The following is a 24,461-nucleotide window of genomic DNA, read 5'->3' as shown; positions in this document are numbered from 1 at the left end:
GAGGAGTTGGGGCCTCACCTAGTTCCAGGTATTGCATCATAAAGGCAGAACTTGCTTCATGCCAGGCCGCCTGGGACAGGCAAGAGGAACAATTAAAGAAAACCAGGGAGAAAATGGGGTAAGAAGTGAATGGAGTCATTCTGATGAACTTCAGACACTGCAGTGACTGTAAAGCAGAGGTGGGCAACCTGCAGCCCGCGGGCTATGCACGCCCCGTCAGGGTAATCCACTGGTGCGCTGCGAGACAGTTTGTTTACGTTGACCATCCACAGGCACGGCCGCATCTGAAGAAGTGGGGTTTTTACCCACGAAAGTTTATGCTCAAATAAATCTGTTAGTCTTTAAGGTGCCATCGGACTCCTTGTTGTTTTTGTGGGTACAGACTAACACGGCTACCCCCTGTTGCTTTCCTGTTTAGTGCTATCTAGGGTCTGTCTGCCTCTTCTCATCCCCCTACTATATTTGTTTCATTTGTCTGGAGAGTATTTCCAGACACCAGAACTTCAAGACCTGTCCTGGCACAATGTGAAAGGATAGTGGAAAATCTCCAGACCCTCCAGCTGCCCCACCATCTAGTCTAACGGATGCTCACTAACATACACACAAATGTTTCTGAATATTCACGCCAGTTATTAAATGAATATACTTCCACCATGTTGTTGCCTCTCTTTTGTTTGCATTCTGTGAAGATTCCAGCCAATGAGTTCGCTGGCAGAAAACAACCACTGTTCATTGAAAGCAAATCTTGAAATCACAATTGAGTGTTCACCCCAGAAACCTGATTTTAATAGAACCCAAAGGCTTTTTATTATACAAGAAAGAAAACTCCGGAGGTATATTTGGCATGGTAATCGTAACCCTAGAGAACCATGTTTTGTGTATGCCCAGAGAGAGCAATGATGAAACTCCTTTTATACCTTACCAGTTGAGTACGCTGTGTGCGTTTGTGTAGTCACCATAATATTTTCCACTGCTTCGTTATTTTTACTGTTGTTAGCATGAGTCGTCTTTTGGGCAATTTATCCAGACTTCTTTAGTTTTATTCAGAACTCTGAAGAGCTGCTGAAGACTCATGGAAAAAAACGCTCTTTTGTCTAAATGGAACATTTTCCATTAGATTTGCATGTCCCCTGTATTTTCTGTCTTTCTTCCTTTCTCCTTTGTTACTAAGTACACATAACCCAAATACAAAATTTTTGTTTCTTAAAAGTTCATCTGCTGCTGTGTCTTACCCCCCACCTGAGATCAGTGTCCTCTGTGATGACATAGATAGTTGTTTTCTAAATGCATATGAGGTAACCAACAGAATTGTGAAGGGCAGGTAGATATAATTTAAAAATATATTTTAAAATTACAATGCAGGAACCTCTTAAATAGAATGTATTTCAACCCTTTTATTGGCACCATCAGCCTTTAATTTTACAGGTGGCTAGCTTTGTACTAGCATTCAACAAACATTGTTTTAATGGCATTTAAAAGATGTATCTAAAACAAAAAAGAATAAAGAAACCAGGCATGATTTATAATGAATACTAGCTACCACGCTTCCTCATATGAATATATTGGCATGTCTCTCACTTTCAGGGAGATGCAAATCAGAGGTGCCATATAATACCTACCACTTAGATGGATTTTTCCTTATCAAGTTAATCCCCTCAATACCCTGATGAAGTATATAGGTGTGCAACATTATCCCCATATTACAGATGGGTAAATTGAGGCAGAAAGGTGAGGTGACTTGCATGATGCAAAGAGGGAATCTGTGACAGAGAAGGATTTAAAACTCTCTAGTTCCTGGCTTCCATCCTGTGTTCATTTCATTAGAGCATTCTCCCGTGGCTTTGGGAATGGGCAGTAGTAGGTAATTGTGCTCACCCCATTATAGCAACACTTCCTGTTGTGTAAGGAAGGCATAATATACATGGCAATAATTGTATGTGACTTAATGTGCCTTTGGTACGTCTCTGCCTATCGCACACTTAAAAGGGTCAACAGCTACACATTTTAGATGTTTTTTCTTGGCATTAGCCTAGGCTGATTTGTTTAGTTGGTTCATTTGTGAAGTTTAAAATGTTGATAGTAACAGAGGCAGCAAGAAACATCAAGGCAAATACATTCCAATCAACCTTAGGCTGTAGAGAGTACTCCCTGATAGCCATTGTTTAATGTAAAATATGCCAGATTCCCTTGCTAGTGGAGCCATCAGAAATTCTAGAGTAAAATAAAGAACCAGGAATAGCAACTGAAGAAAATATTTCTCATTCTTTCATATAGAAATTCTGCTATACCCCAGACTTCCTAACAAATCCTGTTAAATGATTCTTTAATATGCCCTGAGTATGCCAGCAAGGCATCACCAGTACTTCTGTAAGATTTGTTACTTCGAAACCTCAGACTTCAAAAACTCTGGGTCTGAAGTTTCATACTAGTCTTCCAGTCCTGCAGGTCGATGTGAATTTTCTGATCCAAATTCATTCCAAGTCTTTCAAGAGATGCAGAGCCATGTGGCATAAGTGGATAAACCTACAGAAGAAACTGGAATTTTTATAAAAGTTTATTTATGAAAATTTGGGGACGATTGGAAAGTGAGGGCGAACTCCAGAACCACTTTCCAGCAAGGGAATCCTGACCAAAAGAGTTAACCAAACCTGTCAGTCTATAAAATGATGCCTCTCCTCTCTACCATTCAAAATGTTTCCTCTTCAAGTTAATTTGATCTTACATGGGAACTTTGAAGAAAGGTCCATATGTGGCCAACAATTCTCATACCTTGGACTATTGGAGGCCTGTGCTTTCAGTTTTCAGTTCTGGGAGCAAGTCACCTTGTAAAGACAGAGTCTTCAGAGGTTACCATTGAGCACCTCAACAAAGGAGCCACTTAAGCTTTTTTGCTACAGCTCCCCTGCAATAACAAAGTTACTGTTTGAGTTCCCGCTGCCTCCCTCATCTTCTGTGCTAGAATTCTGTAGTGATGTTCATCATAGAATATCAGGGTTGGAAGGGACCTCAGAAAGTCATCTAGTCCAACCCCCTGCTCAAAGCAGGGCCAATCCCCAATTTTTGCCCCAGATCCCTAAATGGCTCCCTCAAGGATTGAACTCACAACCCTGGGTTTTGCAGGCCAATGCTCAAACTACTGAGCTATCCCTCCCACCATATCAGTCAGCCTAGGTCCTGAAGGGATCAGCATGGCAGGTTGTGCCTTGAAGATGCAACTGTTTGATGTGGGTCAGGTCATATGAGCTGAAAATATAGTTTAATATTTTAATTCTAAAGATAAGACTTAAAAAAAATCCTTCTGAAATTGTTTTTGTTTTTGTTTTTTTGGTGTCACCTGATTTTGAAAGAGAACCTCAAACTTTTCCGTCCGTACCCCCAAAATACTGACATTTTCTCCTCTCCCACCCAGAGAAAAAGTTCTCTCTGACTGTACATCAGCCAAACGTCAGTATTATTCTCATCATTCTCTGCTACTAAATAACTTTTAAGGAGTTAAGGATGGACATTTGTTTCACACTTAGGAACTGTATGAAAGTTTTTCAACCTTTCTGTTTCTTGTTAAGATTGGCAGCCATGCTACTTTCTATAGCTAACTTTTTTAAACTAAGATTTGGTGAGGATTTTCTTCCCCGCCTCTCCACCCCCAATAGCTGGCTAATTTGTGTGCTGTGTAGACCAAAAACTATTCACGTATCAGAGAAGCGAGCCCATAGCCTTTTCCTCCTGGATCCTTCGGAATATGAGTTGTTAGCATGGTCCCCACTTTAGCAAAGAATAGGTTTCATGGACTACTTTCCAATTTCATTTCCAGTCACACAGCATCCCTGTGACAATTATAGCAATTGCTTACCAGAAAAATTAGGATTAGGAAAATATTGTTGTAATTTAATTGTGTTTAATGCAATTATCTTTTTGTCCTTAAAAAAACCCAGCCAAACAACTGATCACACTGTGTCTTTATCTGTTCTTAATGTCATCTTCCCCTTCCATGCATTGTTGTTATATATTCTTTGTATTGTGATAGCACCAAGGAGCTCCATTGATGGATCGAGGCCCTATTGTGCCCAGTGCTGTCCAGACACAGAACAAGAGTCCCTGCACCAAATAATTTACAATCTTAAGTAAAAGACCAGAAAAAGCAGGTGGATACAACAAATCGACTGAGTCCTCTCTCTCCACGCACATGCCTCTTTGCTGTCTGGTTCCCTTCTCCCCTGCCTGTGTGCTATAGCTCTTGGCTTCCGACTCCCTGAACATGCTACCCAGTCTCTAGGTACCCTTCCCTCTTGTTCCAGCTCCCTTTGTGTGCTGCCCAGATACCTACTCCCCTTGATAATCTGTCCACTGACTCCCCTTCACATGCTTCCTGGTTCCCTGCTCTTCTCCCGCCAGCGTCTCCTGGTGGTGGCCTTAGTAGTCCTACTGTTGTCTAAGATCCCCAGTGGCACCTCCTGTTACTTCCTCCTCTTTTCCTCTTCCTATTATTTTAGTCATGGGCCGTAATGGAGGCAGCTAGGTTGGCCTCCACTCCTTGTTCTAGCATCTTTTACAGGTACCTAGACCCTTTTGATGCCTGTAGTATCAGCTTAGAAAAAAGGAGCACCATGGTTCAGTGGACAGGGCACTAGACTAGGACTCATGGGAAGAGGGTTCTATGCCCAGCTCTGCCATTGATCTGCTTTGTGACCTTGGCCAAGTCACCTCCCCTGTCTTTCTTCCCTCACCCTTGCTCTATCTTGTCTATTTGGACTGTGAGCTCTTAGGCAGAGAGTTCCCCCCACTATGTGTATGGACAACACCTAGCACAACAGGGCTCTGATCTCTGTTGGGGGCTCTAGGCACTACTGTAATACAAATAAAGTAATGAGGAGGGGAGCCAGCACCATGTGACCTGCCAGCTGTCCATGTGCAAGGACTCTGACCACAGTATGCGATCTGATGTTTTTGAACAGGAATTAGCTGCTAGGTGCATCAGGAGTCCATTTCTCTGAATACAGAGCCCCATTTCCAAGGAGGCCTAGTTGTCGTGGTAGTAAGTGTTTACATTATGAGAACATTAGGCTTATTAGGTTAGCATCTAACCTCCTCTATTATCTGGGATTTTTAGGGGGTGGATTTACATGCTGGCCCTCAAGCAAATGTTCCTGAGAAGATTTAGTCTTGATCATCTTCCATTCTTGGTAAAAAGAAAAGGAGTACTTGTGGCACCTTAGAGACTAACCAATTTATTTGAGCATAAGCTTAAGCTGTAGCTCACGAAAGCTTACGCTCAAATAAATTGGTTAGTCTCTAAGGTGGCACAAGTACTCCTTTTCTTTTTGTGAATACAGACTAACACGGCTGTTACTCTGAAACCTCTCTGTATAGGTTACATAGAGGGGTAGCTCACTTCTGTCTTGTTTGCTGGTTTTACCACTACCTAGAAAGACTTGGTACGTCTAATAGACAAGTGCCTCCTTGTAAGGAGCGAAGAAAGAGACAGGTCCCTATCTGGTTTTGCATATAGTAGTGACATAGGAATTTGACCATATTCAGGGACAAAACTTTGAGTGCTCTGTAATTAAGACCATGAGCACTTCTGATCCTGTCTGATCTTGTGCAAAATCTGTGACAATCAAACTGAGCAAGCAGTCTGTTGATTCAAAGGTGATGAGTTCAAATCCTATTGAGGCCGTGATACTGCATCTGGCAGCCTCACAGAATTTTGAAATAGATAAGACCTCCTATATTACATCACATAATCAAACCACTTCCTCCTCCTCTTCCATGATTGTTCCCTATACTCTATTTATAGTGATTTATCTAATCTAATTTGGGTCCCTGAAATGTATAATTTAGTACTGGAAGCCTTTGCTTTGGCTATCTCTCCCTTTTTTCCTGGGTGGGACAGAGATAACATACTTCATACAAATGGAGAGCTCTCTTTGCATTAGAAGAGGAAGACCTGACCTCTCTTATGACAGGCAAAACTGTGTCTACTCTCCTTTAAACCACCAGTGAAATACATTTTGCACTAGCTTATAATGCTGTGATTTATGCTGTGATATGCTTTGCAATAACCCAGTGTCCTTTTGCCTTTGTGTTGATTTTTTTCTGTCCTATATTTAATATATTGTGTGGGCATCTTAGTGCATGGGTATTTACCCAAAATGCCCATGGGAGATGATGCTCCAAGCTTTTCCTGCTTCTTAAGGGGAGAGATCTACCATTTTCTTGTGTGTGCCTATTTTTTATTTTGTAAATTTATTTTTCTGTGTTTGTTCTTTTGCTGCCACCTTTTGAAATAGCATTAACAAGGACCATATTTTAAAACAGAAGATAACTGGAGGAAAACATACACAATATATGTGTGTGTGTGTGTGTGTCTCTCTCTCTCTCACACACACAAACACCGCCCCGCCCCACTGAGTGACCAGTAGCAACTTTTTCATAGTATATTTTGAACTTCTCACATTTAGAAACAAAGAGGAAAAGTTGCAGCATGTGTTCCTGGTTTTTCATTTAAAGATGCACTAAACCAGTAGCCAGACCCTTCTTGTTCAGGGTGAAGATACTTTGGTCCAGTTTTATGAAAACAATACTCATTTCATGAGAATATATAATCAGTAGAAAATAGGGAGGATTTAGTTTGTTTGTTTAGTATTTAACCAAGTGAATAAGGCAGATTAAGGGGGGGAGGGGATCAGACCCATAAACAAGGTGATATATAATATTTTTTTTCGTTCTCCTTTTAAATAAATACCGATCAGCTTTATGTTCGGAGACAATAGGAGCCGTTGGCTTAAATTTGCAGTTTACTGTATTTATGGCTGTAATATCAAGGTGCTGCCGTCGTAATTTCATGCCCCAATGAGAAGAGCAAGGTCGAAGCAAATGCTTCCATCGGCATCTGCTAACACACTAACTCATAAACAAGGCCCGGCTGGATCAGGTGGCATGGAATAATACAGGCTAATGAAATACAGCACAGCTTTCCATTACTGTTAGTTTTTACAGTGTCGTCATTACATGTAATTTATGTTTAAAAAATTCAATTTTATACAAGGCTCTGGGAAATAGGGGTCTACAGGTCACCCAGCGACTTTTAACGGCTCTGAGAGTCCTTATTGCACTCCACTGTTCCAACAAAATGTTAATAATAAATAAAAATTTTCCTCCTGTTTTACTTTTTCTTCTTTCCCTGGCTGAGTCTCTCCGTCTGCCTTTTTAATTTTGAGCACTTTACAGAGAGTTTGAGAGTTTTAGGCGTTTGAGGGTGTCTCCCCCACCACTCTGATATTTGGGGAGGCAGCAACTGCCTGCTCATTCTCCCTCTGTCCATATATCAGTCACTCAGGGTCCTGTAAATGGAGTAAACATGGCTGAGGAGAGGGAGATACTTAACAACCTCTCTCCCAAACCCTCACCCTCTGACATTGCCCTCCTCTCCTCCATTACACTTTATTTTATTATAGGCTCCAAAAGCCCAGGAAGAGAAACTGCTGCCAGGGGTTTTTTTTAATGTCCAGGGAAAATAGTATGCCATTTTAACCCTTTCCTTCCTGGGTGCTTAGCTGAATATTTAGCCTTGTGCTGTCAATCAGGGTTTCTCTTAAGTTAGGGCAAGATAACTGAGAGGAAGGCACTGTTGTCAAGTCCGAATGCTGCTTAGAGGGACCTCTGGCACATTAAACAGTTGTACAGAAATAAATAAATAAATAGTTCTCAGTTGTGTAATTAACAGTGCCGTAGATTATTAAAGTGGAAATAATTCAAAGCATTCTAAATTAGTTTGAAAATTGCTTTACTTTTTTCCTTTCTCTGTTTGACAGTTAAACTAGACTGGTCATTTTCATGTTGACATTCAGGTTCACATGTGCTTGTACAATACTGGAGTTACAAGTGCATCTGGAAAGTGTTCAGATCCAAATAAATGACTTCATTTAAATGAAGAAAAAAAATCACAGAGATGTTTCTATTGACTTTGAGTTTTGGTAAAACCTTAAGCTGAAATTGACCTGATGTTGGTCCTTTATCAAGGACATATGGAAGGAGAAGGATCAAGGGATTGTACCTTTGACCCCAGTGATATGTATGAAACTCTATGAACTTTTTCAAAGGACTGGGTGTTGGAGGAAAAACAGTACTGGCATCTGGATTAAAAGGACCCAGGTAGCAGTGCGTGGAACTGACTCTGAACAGGTAGAATCATTAATGTGGATCAGATTCCAGGATGCTTCTATGGTGATTCTTTTAAACTGTGACCATGTTCTTATGAGAACAGGTGACTCAGTGGCCTTCAGGAACAGGACTGTAATGTCATTTCAGGATACCTGCTGATAGGTCTTCCTTTCAGTTATGTGATTTGATATAGGCATCATGCAGGCAGGTGATTCATGGCAATTAAACAAAGTCAGCCAGTTTTATTTTGTTTGCTTTTCAACAGAAACAGGGAGGGGAGGGGAAAAAACCTGCTTGTTTGTCTCTGTAGAAGTGTAGGTGTGGCAACAGCCCCTGGGGCCAGTCTATCAGACAAAGTGATAGTAAAGTCAGCTTTTGAAACCGACAAAAGAATTTTACTCAACATTTTTTTCTGCTGGGGCAGGGATAAAGTTTCTTATCCTTTCCTAGCATGACGTTTTCTCCTCAAAACCAATTCTACCTTCAGAGAACTAGTGAAAATCCTGTTGCTTGAGTCACTGAACTGGGTGAAGCTCTGGCGAGTATTATTGTAGGGAACAATACCCACACAGGATGGGGAATGAACAAAGTGCCCTAACAGGAGTGTATGTTGGAGATAAAAGGGTTTTAATAGCTCATTTTGTCCATCTCCCAGCTAATGCAGGGTTTTTCCCTACCCTATGTTATCCTCGTGTTTTATCCAGGAAGTGCTGGCCTTGTAGTTAAGGCACGGGGCTGGGACATAGCAGATTGGGGGCAGTTCCCAGCTCTCCCACAGACTAACTGCGGGCTTTTCTTCATGTACAGGGCTACAGCGGCACAACTGCTGTAGTGCTTTAGTGAAGACGCTACTGTGCTGATGGGAGAGCTTTTCCCGTCAGCGTAGTTAATCCACCTCCCCGAGAGGCAGTAGCTCTGTTGGTGGGAGAAGTTTTCTGGTCGACATAGCACTGACTACACTAGGGGGAGGGGGTATGGATTAGGTTGCTATAACTGCTTTGTTCAGGGGTATGGATTTTTCACACCCCAGTGTGACATAGTTATACCAATATAGGTCTGTAGAATAGACCTAGCTTGTGTGATCTTGGATAAGTCACTTTAATCTCTCTGTGCATCACTTTCCCAACTGTAAAATGGGGGGACAGCAATACTTCCCTCCCTCACAGAGGTGTTGCAAGAATAAAAGTTTTATTTTGTGTGAAGTCCTCAGGTACTACGATAATGGATTTTATAAAAGAGTCTAGGTAGAGAGTTTTCAGAGTAGCAGCCGTGTTAGTCTGTATCCGCAAAAAGAAAAGAAGGACTTGTGGCACCTTAGAGACTAACAAATTTATTTGAGCATAAGCTTTCGTGAGCTACAGCTGAAGTGAGCTGTAGCTCACAAAAGCTTATGCTCAAATAAATTTGTTAGTCTCTAAGGTGCCACAAGTCCTCCTTTTCTTTTTGTAGATAGATAGTATAATTTTAAAAGTCCCAAGCAATGGAGCTTCCAACATGATATCCCAGGCGCAAAGGGGACTTTTACCTCCCTGCTTCATTCTCTAATTTGTTTTGATTCTGTGTTTAGCTACAATTTACAGAGGCTGGGTGGTTTTCCTGAAAATCGGAAATGGCAACAATAGTGAAGTTCCTGAGAGAAAGGCAACAAGAACATCTGAATGCAAAACACTGTTGAGTGTCAGATAATGCAAATCAACACCCTCAGACCTAAAAAGAAAATTTTATGACTTTATGAAAATTATGACTAATTCTTACAAAAGCTGTGGCTCTAAGGAGGTATGAGATAGATGGACCAGAGATGGGAGGTGGGGGAGGTTTGCATTCTGTAGGGCTGTGAAGACAGTTTCCTTACATCCTTCTCAGTTCAGTCCTTTCTCAGTACCCTCTGTGGTTAGATTATTCCTTGCAGATAGCAATCAACTAGAAGGAAGTGTGTGTCTAATTTGCATGAGATTATTTAAAACAAAAAAAAAGGCCTGCATTAGTCAGGGTGATGGTAAACAACGCAAAGAGATGCCTTTTATAATATTGCCGTGGCTCAGCTTTCAAAGCCAAATATAATTCACTTACAATTGGCAGTTTCCTTTATTGTTCCTTTTAACCTTTTGGATTCTGCATGGTCTTGATCTTGCTGCAACTCCAGAAGATCTAAAATGTTTGCCTTTCAAACTGGGGGGAGGCGAGGGTTGGGAGGGGGGAATCTTCTATTATACTGATATGATTCTATTGACACAGTTGTCCCCAAAGACAATCTTATTAAGCACAAGGCTTTAGATTTTGTGGCACTGTTGTGTGCCCAAGAGAGACTGTGTTATATTTGGGTTGCTAAATTCATACTAGATAAGAGAAATGAACAAGACTGTGAATGCTTTTTAGATGCTGCTGTGATGAAGGACTATAAATTCTTAGTGGAAGTTGTGGTGGGAGGCGAATGGTGGAAGCTGATGAGGTTTGTTGTCCATGAATCAGCACCAACCCAAGAGCAGCCAAGTAGTGGAAATATTCTTCTGCCATGATACATGGTGAATATAGTGACCTGGTGTCACTTACACCAGCACTTTCTCTTCTCTAAGTAGCTGATAGGCTCTATTGAAGTATTGTCTCTGGGTAGTACCAAGACCCTTGGCTTCATTTTGGCTTAGGCAAGCCAGAAGAGACATAGGTGGAGTGAGGTCAAGTTACTTGAATTTGTTTAATAAAGAGCAGACCAGCCATCATGGTAAGTCAAGACAGGACACGGGGGCTAGATGGTCCAGTGGTCTGATCTGGTACAGAAATTCCCATGTCCTTATATTAATGATATAACTTTTTGCATTCCCGAGCCTGGAAAACAAAGTTAGACATACCTGAGTTTGGAAAAATTGCTACTGGGGTATGTGAGGCAAATTTCAGTCCAAAGTGAACTTTGATGGCTAAATTATATACTCCTGAGAAAAGACTTTTTCAAATATATTGTACATTTTTGTTAGCGTTTGTGAAAAGTGCCAGATTGACAGTGTTCAGTCTCTGCTTGTTATAATCTTGTCCTCTGCTTATTAACAGGGGGACCAATTTGGTAGTGTTTTCTGAGATGCAGAGATTTGTTGTCGACTAGTAATGTGAATGAGGCTACTTCATGGAGGCCACAGAATAGCCATTGGATGGTAGCAACTTTCACTCACTCCTAACTTGTGCTGGATTCAAACCAGCAACCTAGATATGAAAGGCTCCATATCTCATAACCATTCACATGAGTTTTTCCTTCCCTGTTAAAACAGGATTTTGTAATGGAAATAGTGACACTATCGTGTCATTAGTGGGCATGACCAGAATAATGCAAGAAATTTTATCTGTAAAACTTTTTTTTTTCCCAAACAGGCTGAGAATTGAGGGGGCGGGAAACAATGAGCATTATTTCCTGTTCTTTTCATAGCTCAAAGATCTCAAGGACAAAGTATCCTTCATAACTAATTGTATGTTCTTCAATGTTAAATGTTATCACATCTGCTACCTTTGCATGGAAATAGAACAAAATGCCCCTTTTTAGAGAGAGCCACATTTGCAGCCAGCAGCTAATATTGGCTTGTGTGTCTGGCTCCAGCTTTATAAAATTCCACAGTTGCTGGTGATCTACAATGCTGGCATCTGCTTATGCTCTCTCTTCTATTGGATAATTATGAACTGGTTAAAGCAGTTCCTTTCTTATTAGGACTTTGCTTTCTAACATGGTTTAGATACCATAAATATTGCTACTGGGACTTTAAAATAGAAGCCTGAGTTGATGTAGACCATCTCTCTTTGTTTTTCATGTGTCTCTTTCTGAGTCTCTGCCCTGATGAGGCATGCATCCAACACAGGTAGAGAGAGAGAGAGAGTGTGTGTGTTGCCTAAGCACAAGACTGGGAGCCAGGAACTTCAGATTTATAATCCTGTTTCTGACACTGACAACTCTCTGTGACCTTGGACAAGTCACTTAACCTTTCTGTGCATCGGTTTTCCCATTGTAAAATTGGGATGATAATAAGTAACGTAACTCATAGGAGTGTTATGAAGATCAGCTAATAAATATAAAACCCTCTGAAGATCAGAAGCGTTGTCAGTGCTATGCATTAATAAGTAGCTGTCCAGAGATCGCCTCAAACACCTACTTCTTGCAGTGTTGTTTGTGTTATGGATTAGTCTGTTCTGTGTGGATGCAGAACATGCGGTCAAATTTCAGATCCTAGGTTAACTTCTCCAAGCAGGAGTAATGCTCTCAGAATCCTGGATGTGTCCTATATTACTCCTCACCATGATGTTAAGTGCTCTAGGGGGAAAGTTCCAAGCATTCTATCTGCCAATAGAACCAAGAATAACCATGTGGCAGTACTCTGCTAATCTCATGCTTGAGAGAAAGTGCTCCCTCTGATTTCTCCCCCCACTCTCAGCTTCATGCCATCTTCCTTGCCGTCCTGTCTGCTTGGAACTGCTTTCTGAGAGCCAAGTTGCCCCTCTCTTCTCCTCCAGATCCCAGCCCCCTTGAAATTTGTTTCTTTTGCAAGCCCGGCTACTCTGATCATCTCACTCCCAGTATTTCAACACTTTCTTGCATAAGCACTGCTATCCCGTGTGGTGGTGGGGGTGCCTGAGCTAGATTGTAAGCTCCTCAGGGCAGGAACCTGGCCTTTTTCCTGATTCTGTGTGCAGTGTATGGCATTCCACAGACAGTACACACTCTCCCAGGCCCCACATCACAGTCTCCACCCTAGCACCACAATCTTTTGCTAGAGCACATTTTCTCCTGTTGAAAAAGCCATCCAGCTGTGCTTGCTTCCTTCACAGATGCTGGTCATCATGAATCTTTCAGCTGCTGTTCTCTTTCCCCTCGTAGGGCAAATTCTCTCCATATGTTGTGGCCACTTACAGATGGGCACCTTCACATTTTCCAGTGACAGGAAAGACTGCACCACAATGTACCATGTGTGCAGCTTGGCTACAGCGATGTGCGAAATAAAAACCAGGCTGGCCTCGGGCAATATAATCAGACAGTAGTAGGCTGGGACAGTGCTAGTCTGAAAGTTTGAGCTTGGCCTTGTTTTGATCTGTTTTGTTAGTTTTATTTCCTCCTTTCATTCTGTGTCCCATTCATACTAATCACAGTCAGTCCTGATTTTTTCTTTTTATTTCTACATTTGTCATAAAATAAAGCAAATTATTCCCGTCTTTGGAAACGATCTAGACTAATTAGTCGTCTAACCCAATAATTAGTTTTTTGTTTCCCTGTCTGTTTTCATGCATTATTGTTGGTTTTTTCCCCTCTTTTTTTTTTTTTTTACACCATTACAGATTAAAATGAGCCACATTTGCAGTTGATGGTATCTTTTTTCGGGGGAAGAATGGAGAATTGCAATAGAAAACTACTTCCAAAGCAGCAATAAACTCAAGGATAAATTAAGGAAATTGAATGAGCCACATTTGGAAGCAGCGTTGAGGCTAATATTCTGTCGCTTGAGGTTAAATTGCAACTGAGAGAAGAGAGGGAGTGATTTTAGTGAATCCAAAATCGGGGAGGCGATGCTGCTCGAATCACTACCAGAATCCTTCTGCAGCTTGAAAGGGTTCTGCCAGGCTTGCAGATTTAATTACAGGCGCATCAAGTGAGTAAAGATGCTAAACTGATCTCGTTTCCTCTTCTCCCCCAGGACTGACGGATGAAGAAATTGACCTGGCTTTCCAGCAGTCGGGCACTACCACAGATGAGCCACAGTCTCTGGGTCCTTCCACACAGCTGGTGCCAACGCAGCCCCTTCACCTCTTGCCGTACAGTAAGTAGCCTCTTGAAAGCACCTGGTCCTATCATTTTATGCAATGATTTTGCTATCCTATTCCCTATCTGCTTCCTTACCTCTGTGCTCCTTTAACGATACTAGCTTGCAATGCTGAATCCCAGGAAACAGTGGAATCTGCGGTGGTTGTTTCTAGCAAATAGTCCACTTGTTGTCAGAATCAGACCCCTGATCTTACTTTAAATACACTTTTTAATTGTTGATGCAAGTGACATAAATACACAGCAGACACAATCACAAGGTGTCACACAAGGCAGCTGAGGTACAAGCTATATTAGTCCACAGACTAATGTGGTAAATGATAGTCTGTTGTCGCTTATGCTTAGGTATCATGGTGTAGAGAGATCTGGTTTCTGTTTCCAACTCTGCCACTGACTCACTGTATAGATCTGGACAAATCCCTTAACCTTTGTAGGCCTCATTTCCCCCCCCCCCCACCCCAAAAAAAAAAAATTGGGGGCTAGTACTTCCCTACCTCATAGGAGATTTATGAGATTTAATTATTTAATATTTGAATAGTAGAATGAGGTCCTTGGATAGAAGGTGCTATAAAAGTCAAAAGTTATTTATTTTACAATGGAACCTGTACAAGAGTTCACCTTTACTAGGCAAACTCCTGCTTTTAGGAATCCATCACAAACTATCCACAAAGGTACTGAGTATAATTCTGCTCCATATTAATTGGAAGACTTACCTCCCATAAATGACTGATTTTTATAATTGATCCCTTGAGTAGTTGCTTAAGACAGGTGAATAAAGAATTTCAGCAAACTAGAATGTAAGTTCTTCAGGGCATGGACTATGTCTTCCTAGTGTGTATGCAAAATCTAAAACAAGTCCCTACCTGTGATTGGGGCTCTGGGTGCTATGGCATTACAAATAATTATAAATAATAATGGTGCTTATTTATCTTCAAAAACACCTAGTGTTATCCAATCACACCCCCATTCTTAAAGAAGGACTGCAAAATTTTTGGGTGTACTGTGTATATATATGTATATATGGCTGTTATATTAAAATACACACACACACACACACACACCATTTTAAAAGTCCCAGTGGAATCTGTGTAGACTTAAGATTTACGTATACTTTTTGCTAGGTTTGTTTTAAAATGCAAATGTACCTAAGCTCCATACAATAAAAACCAAAATGTGCACACCATTAAAAATCCATCAAGAGGAACTATTCAGCTCATATTTGTGGCTGGCAGTTTGAAAAGCATTTCTTCCTTCACTTACCTACCAAGTACCAAGGACTGAGCTTGTTATTGTTCCTACCAGTCAGTAGCTCCTAAAACAGTGTTATTGCAATGATGTTGATGCTCTCTGGTGTTGCAGGTAATGCACCCATCTACCCATGTCCTTTCTGTGGTCCAGCAGATAGGGCCCATAACTGGGAGTCAGGTGACTTGTCTGCTATGCCTAGCTCTGTCACTGGTTTAGGTGTGTAACCTTGGGCAAGTCACTTAACCTCTGTGCTTCAGGAACCGTTTCTGTGAAACGGGGTTAATGTTACTTACCCTCCTTTGTAAAGTGGTTTCAGATCTTAGGATGAAATGCGCCATGTAAGTGCTACGTGGTCGTGTTATTGCCGAAGGAGGCATAAAGTATTTCTATTGTTTGCACAGAACTTGGCTCTTTATTTAGGCCTCATGCTAGGTACAACATTGTTTAAACACAGTGGCGGAACTCGAGCATGGTTCCACAACCCATGTGCTGACGTGCACTGGGCGGGAGTGGTTAGTTTATGGCACAATGTGGCTATCACTAGAGATGGTCCAAAATGACCTCCCTCATTCTGACATATCTTGAACTTTTGTGTGGCGAGAGGAAGGTTTGGAATGAGAGCTTTGCTGTCTGTAATGGGCTGCACAAGAATCCAAATTTCAGTGCCTCCAGACATTTGGGAAGGGGGATTGAAATATGAATTTTGTGTCTCGATCTAATCTCTAGCTATCATGGTCACAGAAAATAACCCCCAAACCAGACCCTCTCTATCTTGGTCAGGGAAACTGTACTTAGCCCCATATTAGTGACAGCTGTGTCCAAGTGCAGTTTTAACTAGCTCATTTCAGGATCCAGTACAGGCAGGGTCTGTGCTCTGTTTATGTCATAGATTCCCATTAAAATTACCAAAGCAGTGAGGAGGCACATAGGGTAAACTGGAAAACAATGCCAGTGTTGCCAGCCCTCACAACTTTATCACAAGCTTTGAACGATATGGTATTCCTCTAGAGCCCTGGCTCTCGGAGTTCTACGAATAGGTGAGAATCTCTGCTTTTTAAAAAAATGTATGTTTGTAGTTTTCCTGATTGCAGAGACAAGCTTGAAAACATGGCCCCTAAAGGCTCAAAAATTAGAAGGCAAATGAGAAGAACTCAAAAGTTGGGTTTTGGTTTTTTTTTTAAATCTCATAGTTTTAAGCCAGTCTTGTGATTTTTTTTTTTTTTTATGACCCGACTTTTGCTTTTTGATTGCGTGGGGTTGGCAACTGTGCGGGGTCTTCTACATGTGAACCAAACACTACGTTCTCTAGCAATCCTAAAGCACATGGAATAGCACAAATGGGGCCATCTTAGGCAGTGTCCTACCCCTCTGTCCTTCCCCCCCATTGCTTCTTTGAAGACCCTTGTATTTGCACTGAGCCTCAAAGTATGGTTATAAAAAGAATAATAGTGAATTTAAAAAGATGCATGCCTAACCTCACCCTTTGGTTGCATTGCTTTTGCCATTCCTCTTGCCCCTCCCTTGCTGGATGTTGTCTAGTTAGATATAGGCCTTTCTCCATATCTGCCTATACAGCGCTTTTCACACTGTTGGAAATGCACAAGTAATAATCTATGAATCGTCTTATGGCTGGCGGATTACACTCTGCTGCAGGACAGAGTGTCCCTGCAGACTTGGCCCGATGATCTTTTGAGGTAGCTCATTTGCTACAGGCAGCTTTATCTATTGGACAGTGATAGCTTGATGGATATTTCTTCAAAGGCCCAAATCTGTCCCAGGTCAGTTGTTTCCATGATAGTTTACCAAGCCGCTTAATCTTTGGTAGATTCATCAGGTGCTGCACTGTATAGGAAATAACCCATTTCTATTCTCTATCTACTCTGTGTTCTTGTATGACCCTCACCACCATAGTATCTGAGCGCCTCTGTAGGTAGTGCTCAAAAGTACTCAAGAGACAAAGGCCAGTCAGAGAGCTGAACTTAAATCCTGTGAGCCTCACCAGATTCCATTGTACTTGGGCTCCTGTGCTCTTGGTAATGCCGTCTGTTCTGAAGGAGATGATGCAGGAAACAAATTATATGATTTAAATACCTCCTGCTGCACAGATTGTGCTGGGAGTGGAGGCAGTAGAGTAAATTCTGATCTTTCATTGGCAATAGCTATTAGCCATATAAGTACTTTAAAAAAAAAAAAGCCTTGTAAGTTTTTAAAAATAGCATAGATTTTGCCAGAGGTAGAAGCTATCCCTGGTTTGGCTTTAGAGCAGCAACAGTAACTTTTGGGGGCAGAGGGAATTAAATTCCTCAAGTTTCCAGTCATTGTCTTTGAGCTTGGTGCCTCCTATACCATTTCACCCCTTCTCCATGGGGGTAATTCCATCTCTCCTTTCCTGTATTTTTGCCAAGAGGTGTCAAAACTGCTTAAAAAAAAAAAAGCTTGATTTTGATTAATATAGAGAAACAAGACTTTGCCTGACTGATAATAAAACTGATAAATGACATTTGAATTACTTGTAGCGGTAATTTATTACATAAAATATCTTTTATTTGACATGCGATTAGTTGCTGGAAGCATCACTCAATCTGACTAGTTTAAACATGCTCTGAAATGAACCCCCAGTTTAAAAAAAAAAAAAAGGCTGTCTGCTCCTGGTGTTATGAAATACACTAATCCGGGAGTGAGGACAAAAATCTGACTTTAAATATTTAAATGATTAATTGGGTTTAGATATTTTTTACCTTTCTAGTCCCCTTAATTACAAGCAAACTCGGGGGAGTTTCTGAAATAGGTGTGCAAAGCTGTTTGCTTATCACCCAGACATTGTCTGCGTCCCTCTCCATGACTCCATTCGTGCAGATTTTATACACAGTTCCTGTGTGACCTTGGGCAAATATTTATCAAGCTATCACCGTCCAATAGATGAAGCTGCCTGTAGCAAATGAGCTACCATAAAAGATCACTTAAACTTTCCGAGCCTCAGTTTCCCCATCTGTAAAAGGGTGCAACATCCTTTCCATGCCTCACAGGGGCTTGTGAAGATTCCTTAACATTGGTGAAGGACTGAGACCTTCTGATAGAACACTTAATGGAAGTGGCAAGTGTTATTTTTCTTCCTTCCCCATGATTAGTTCGGAATAGAAGCTAGAGCAGCACAACTGTGTGTCTTGGTATAGTGCAATATGGGCATATGGAAACCTTGAGTGGTGAGGGACAGATGGAAGTCTAGTATCTCCAGTGACGAACGAGGGAAGCACTGCTCAGTTTCTGACTGAATAGTAGGGTTTGAAGTACTTAGTTCTTTTCACCTCCTTCACATTAACTCATTGACCCTCACAGCATAAGTCTTACTATTCCCATTTTACAGATGGGGAAACTGAGGCACAGAGGTTAAGTCAAGGCAATTGGCAAGTGCCCAAGAACATAGAAGGAAGTCAGTGTAGGAGAGCTCAGGAGTTCCAAGTCTCAATCCTGGGCTTAGATAACAATTGGTAGAGAGAGAGCCTGAGAGGGGATCTTAAGCACAATTCTGATTCTGTGTGGCCTTCCCCTCTTTGTAATATCACATGGTTGATGCAGAGTCCTCCCTGTGTCCCTTTCCAGTTTAGTTTCTTTCTTTCTCTCTCTCTGTCTCTCTCTTTTTTTTTTTTTTTTTTGCCACAAGACAGAATTGTTTCACACATCTCTAAAACGAGTAAAATGGCATTTCAGCTTCTTGTCTTTATAGACTCTCTGAACTTTAGGAAAGATCATTCTGGTCCCTTTTCATTAATAATGAAAACCAGGGGGCAATAAAATGTTCTTAGCACGAGCATTATAGGAACAGAGGGAGAGATGAGAGAGGTGAAAGGGCAAAGCTGACAGGGACTTACAGGTGTCTCTTAATTCCACCGGAGGTCAGAGCAGCTGGGGGGGTAGGTGGGGACAACTAGGGGAGTCCATGCACATGGCACATTTGGGACCCATAGCACCTCTGGGATTAATTAATCCTTTATGGTTGGGAGTTCACCATCGATTGAGTTATTTTGTCATGGAATGATGTTTTTAGTCTGGGGTTCAGCACAGAGAACTGGAAATCCAAGCAGATCCAGGGTTCTAATCCCAACTGAGCCACTGACCCCCAAGCGTGACACTAGATTTCCTTTTGTTTGACTCCAGCCTTAGCTGTGATGAGATGAGATGAGATTTGGGCTGAGAAATGAGATTAGAAAAATTGTGTTATTAAGAACTGGGTGTTGCATCTTGAGCAGAGTTCTAGAGTTCCCCACTCATTTAGTTCTCCAGACTACTGTTGTTCATCCATTCTACCAGTTCAAGTGGCACAGGCTTTCTTCTGATTCACTCAGATTTCCACTTGGTGGGTATGCTGGGAACCATGTCCTCAAAGGTAGCAGGTTCCCATTATGCCTCCTTAATGGGTACATTTTCTATCTATGGTGCCTGGGGGGCTGGGGTTTCGGAAGAATTCCTGCAATGAGACACCTACAAGAAGGGGTAGGCAGCAGGAAATCTCCATGGGCAGTGAGTAGGGCCGTACCAAATTCACGACCATGAAAAATGCATCACAGACTGTGCAATCTGGTCTCCCCCCTGTGAAATTTGGTCCTTTGTGTGCTTTTACCCTATACAATACATATTTCACAGGGGAGACCCTCAAATTGGGGGTCCTGACCCAAAAGGGAGTTGCAGGGGGGTCACAAGGTTATTTTAGGGGTGTTGCAGTATTGCCACCCTTCCTTCTGTACTGCCTTCAGAGCTGGGCGGCTGGAGAGTGGAGCCTGTTGGCCAGCACCCAGCCCTGAAGGCAGCGCCCTGTCAGCAGCAGTGCAGCAATAAGGGTAGCTGTGCAGCAACCCCCCTATAATAACCTTGTGACCCCCCCCAACTCCTTTTTGGGTCAGGACCCCTACAATTACAACACCGTGACATTTCAGATATAAATAGCTGAAATCCATGAAATTTGTGATTTTTAAAATCCTATGGCCATGAAATTGACCAAAATGGACCATGAGTTTGGTAGGGCCCTAGCACTGAGCAAGCAAGGTAGAAGAGAGGCAGGTTTCCAGTTATCTCCACCCATTAAGCCTCTCTCTCTTCTGGAAGTCCAGTTGGCAGTTTGGAGGGGAGACTACGTTTCCTAAACACTAGTAGGTTACGTGCAAATTTGGATCTGTCTGGTTAGAGGCTGCCTGCCAACCTTCACCTCTTTGGTGTCTGCCCACATCCTGCGACCAAACTTTAGGAAAGATCACTCTACATCCTCTTTATTATTGATGAAAACCAGGGGCAGTACAAGATTCTTAGCAAGAGTGTTATGGGAGCTGCAAGGGGAGGTGAAAGGGTGAAGCTGGTGGAAAACTACAGGTGTCTTCTGATTCTGCTTGCAGGAGAGGAGCGGACTGAATCTTTGCTTTGCTTTGTTGAATCTTTATGCTTCTGTGCAAAACTGTGTGTTAAGTATCCCACGCTCCTCTTCCCACCTTCTCTAGTTGTCTTAGTGCATATTACGGCTCTGCTACCGCTGGCATGCCTTGGCCCCTGGTCTTAATTCAGCCAAGAAAGCCATGGAATCCCCATTCATGCCTGTATTCTCAGGAAGCCATCCACAAAGACTGACACAGAACACTTTTAGGTATTCCTTCTTCTTGTAAACCCACTTAGTCGTCCTTCCCCAATCCAGGAGTTTCCCTCCACTTCCAGAGAACATTGCTCCTTTCTCTATCCCACCTCCACTTCCTGAGATTTCTTCTCCTTCCCCAGTTTCAGAAACAGTGATCTATGAAAGCAGTCAGAACTTGCTCTTGTGGGCTAGACCAAGCGCAAACACTTTTTCCAGGGTCAATGCAGCAGAGATTTGAGGGTCCTCTCCAAGAAAAGAGCAGATCGCTGATGTGACTCTTAATTGCCGGCGTGATTTTGATCCCTTCCTCACTCTCTCTGGAGTTACCCTGAAGTCCTTGTTAAGCTTTAGGAAACGAGTTGACACCACCCTGCCCACCTTTGCCTGAATTAAGTGTTTGGGTGAGATGCACGCAAATCCCTGAAGGCCTTGCTGTGTGCAAGTTCTGACCATGCTTCTCTCTTGCTTTTGGCCATTAGGTCCTCCAGGCTCCAGATGGCGAGACTATGGTGCTTTGGCGATCATTATGGCAGGGATTGCCTTTGGCTTCCACCAGCTCTACAAGGTAAGCGATGTTCTCCCTACTCCCCTAAGGTGCCTTGGTGCTCCGGAACAACCATGGTAATGCTGCCCATGTTCCATGCTGGCTCTTGGTTGCGATGAAATCCTTGGAGCTGCTGCTCTTACCAGTTCTCCTTTGGGTGTATGTGTGGAGCTGTATGGACAGTCTGACGTGGAAATGCAGTAAGTGGTGAGCAGGTCTCTTAGCCCAGGTCTACACTAGGGTGGGGGATCGATCTAAGTTACACAACTTCAGCTACGTGAATAATGTGGCTGAAGTTGACGTACTTAGATCAATTTACCGCGGTGTCTTCACTGTGGTGAGTTGACTGCTGCCGCTCCCCCGTCGACTCCTCCTGCACCTGTCACGGCGCTGGAGTACAGGAGTCGACGGGAGAGTGCTTGGGGATTGATCGCAGCCTGCTGATCCGGCAGGTAGTGAAGACATACCCTTACACTAATAATAATCATACCTAGCGCTTATCTACTGCTTTGCATCAGCAGATCTCAAAGTGCTTTATAAATGAGGTCAGTATCATTATCCCCATTTTTTTCAAATGGGGAAACTGGCATAGGGAGATGAAGTGACTTGCCCAAGGTCACCCAGCAGGCCAGGGGCTGAACAAGGAATAGAACCCAGGTGTCCCGAGTCCAGTCCATTGCTTTAACCACTAGATCACATTGACTCTATGAACTAGAGACACATCTCTTTTGGCTTGTCAGGAGGTTGAAGGGAAGGTTTTTAACTCCAGCTCTATCAGCTTCCCAGTGGATGTGTACAGCAAGTGTGTAGACATACACACCCACCCTGCATTTTTCTGCATTCTCACTCTCTGTCACGAAAGACCTGTTCCCCAGTTCTGTATGGAGTAACATGATAGAGGCTGTTGGGAGAGAACCCAAAGCATTGGTTGTATAGCAAGGCATGGGGCAAAGGCCAAGTGACTCCAGCCCCAGTGGAGTGCAGCAGCCACTCACTCTGGTACATTATGTTTCACTTGCAAGTGTGTGTGTTTGGGAGGTTGGAATGAGATGGAAAGTAACAATTGGTTTATTAAAGAGTTGTTGTTTTTTTAAATTGGGCAAATTGATGTGCTTGGCAAAGCCCATCTTTAAAGCTAAATGTTCTTTTAAACACCCTTGATCCTTTTTATTTTTCCCTTTTATTAATTACCTTGGCCTGGGGAGGGTCAGTATGGGGAGTATGTCCCAGGATTGCACAAGGTAGCTCCTTAGATAGCTGTTCAGATTGTCCCCTTGCTCCTGACTCTCTATGTTGAGCAATGATGCTGACCTTCTTGGTCCATTCAGTACTGTAAAGGCTGGTGTGGGGGGTTGATAAATGCCCAGAGTGATGCTGAGGAAGGAGCTACTGGTCTTTACTGGATTCATCGTATGCCCTGATTCTCATGGGTGACTTTAATTTTCCTGATATCTGCTGGGAGAGCAATACAGCAGTGCACAGACAATCCAGGAAGTTTTTGGAAAGCGTAGGGGACAATTTCCTGGCGCAAGTGCTAGAGGAGCCAACTAGGGGGGGCGCTTTTCTTGACCTGCTGCTCACAAACCGGGTAGAATTAGTGGGGGAAGCAAAAGTGGATGGGAATCTGGGAGGCAGTGACCATGAGTTGGTTGAGTTCAGGATCCTGACGCAGGGAAGAAAGGTAAGCAGCAGGATACGGACCCTGGACTTCAGGAAAGCAGACTTCGACTCCCTCAGGGAACGGATGGCCAGGATCCCCTGGGGGACTAACATGAAGGGGAAAGGAGTCCAGGAGAGCTGGCTGTATTTCAAGGAATCCCTGTTGAGGTTACAGGGACAAACCATCCCGATGAGTCGAAAGAATAGTAAATATGGCAGGCGACCAGCTTGGCTTAATGGTGAAATCCTAGCGGATCTTAAACATAAAAAAGAAGCTTACAAGAAGTGGAAGGTTGGACATATGACCAGGGAAGAGTATAAAAATATTGCTCGAGCATGTAGGAATGATATCAGGAGGGCCAAATCGCACCTGGAGCTGCAGCTAGCAAGAGATGTCAAGAGTAACAAGAAGGGTTTCTTCAGGTATGTTGGCAACAAGAAGAAAGCCAAGGAAAGTGTGGACCCCTTACTGAATGAGGGAGGCAACCTAGTGACAGAGGATGTGGAAAAAGCTAATGTACTCAATGCTTTTTTTGCCTCTGTCTTCACTAACAAGGTCAGCTCCCAGACTGCTGCGCTGGGCATCACAAAATGGGGAAGAGATGGCCAGCCCCCTGTGGAGATAGAGGTGGTTAGGGACTATTTAGAAAAGCTGGACGTGCACAAGTCCATGGGGCCGGACGAGTTGCATCCGAGAGTGCTGAAGGAATTGGCGGCTGTGATTGCAGAGCCATTGGCCATTATCTTTGAAAACTCGTGGCGAACGGGGGAAGTCCCGGATTACTGGAAAAAGGCTAATGTAGTGCCAATCTTTAAAAAAGGGAAGAAGGAGGATCCTGGGAACTACAGGCCAGTCAGCCTCACCTCAGTCCCTGGAAAAATCATGGAGCAGGTCCTCAAAGAATCAATCCTGAAGCACTTGCATGAGAGGAAAGTGATCAGGAACAGCCAGCATGGATTCACCAAGGGAAGGTCATGCCTGACTAATCTAATCGCCTTTTATGATGAGATTACTGGTTCTGTGGATGAAGGGAAAGCAGTGGATGTATTGTTTCTTGACTTTAGCAAAGCTTTTGACACGGTCTCCCACAGTATTCTTGTCAGCAAGTTAAGGAAGTATGGGCTGGATGAATGCACTATAAGGTGGGTAGAAAGCTGGCTAGATTGTCGGGCTCAACGGGTAGTGATCAATGGCTCCATGTCTAATTGGCAGCCGGTGTCAAGTGGAGTGCCCCAGGGGTCGGTCCTGGGGCCGGTTTTGTTCAATATCTTCATAAATGATCTGGAGGATGGTGTAGATTGCACTCTCAGCAATTTTGCGGATGATACTAAACTGGGAGGAGTGGTAGATACGCTGGAGGGGAGGGATAGGATACAGAAGGACCTAGACAAATTGGAGGATTGGGCCAAAAGAAATCTGATGAGGTTCAATAAGGATAAGTGCAGGG

At 42.8% G+C, this 24,461-nt stretch overlaps 1 protein-coding gene across 1 annotated transcript in view; it reads left to right on the top strand.

The window, feature by feature from the left end:
* The window catches only part of PEX14 (peroxisomal biogenesis factor 14), a 105,703-nt gene that overhangs the window by 67,547 nt on the left and 13,695 nt on the right, over nt 1–24,461 (top strand). The window contains exons 4-5 of the mRNA XM_048824777.2: nt 13,821–13,943; nt 21,290–21,375. Coding sequence (XP_048680734.1) covers nt 13,821–13,943; nt 21,290–21,375 — 209 coding nt within the window. The remainder of the gene's footprint in view (nt 1–13,820; nt 13,944–21,289; nt 21,376–24,461) is intronic.

The sequence above is a fragment of the Caretta caretta genome, chromosome 18 (genome assembly GCF_965140235.1).
Source record: "Caretta caretta isolate rCarCar2 chromosome 18, rCarCar1.hap1, whole genome shotgun sequence".
NCBI classification, from domain to species: Eukaryota; Metazoa; Chordata; order Testudines; family Cheloniidae; genus Caretta; species Caretta caretta.
Note: the sequence above shows the minus strand (reverse complement) of the source record. Positions and strands in the feature narration are given on the sequence as shown.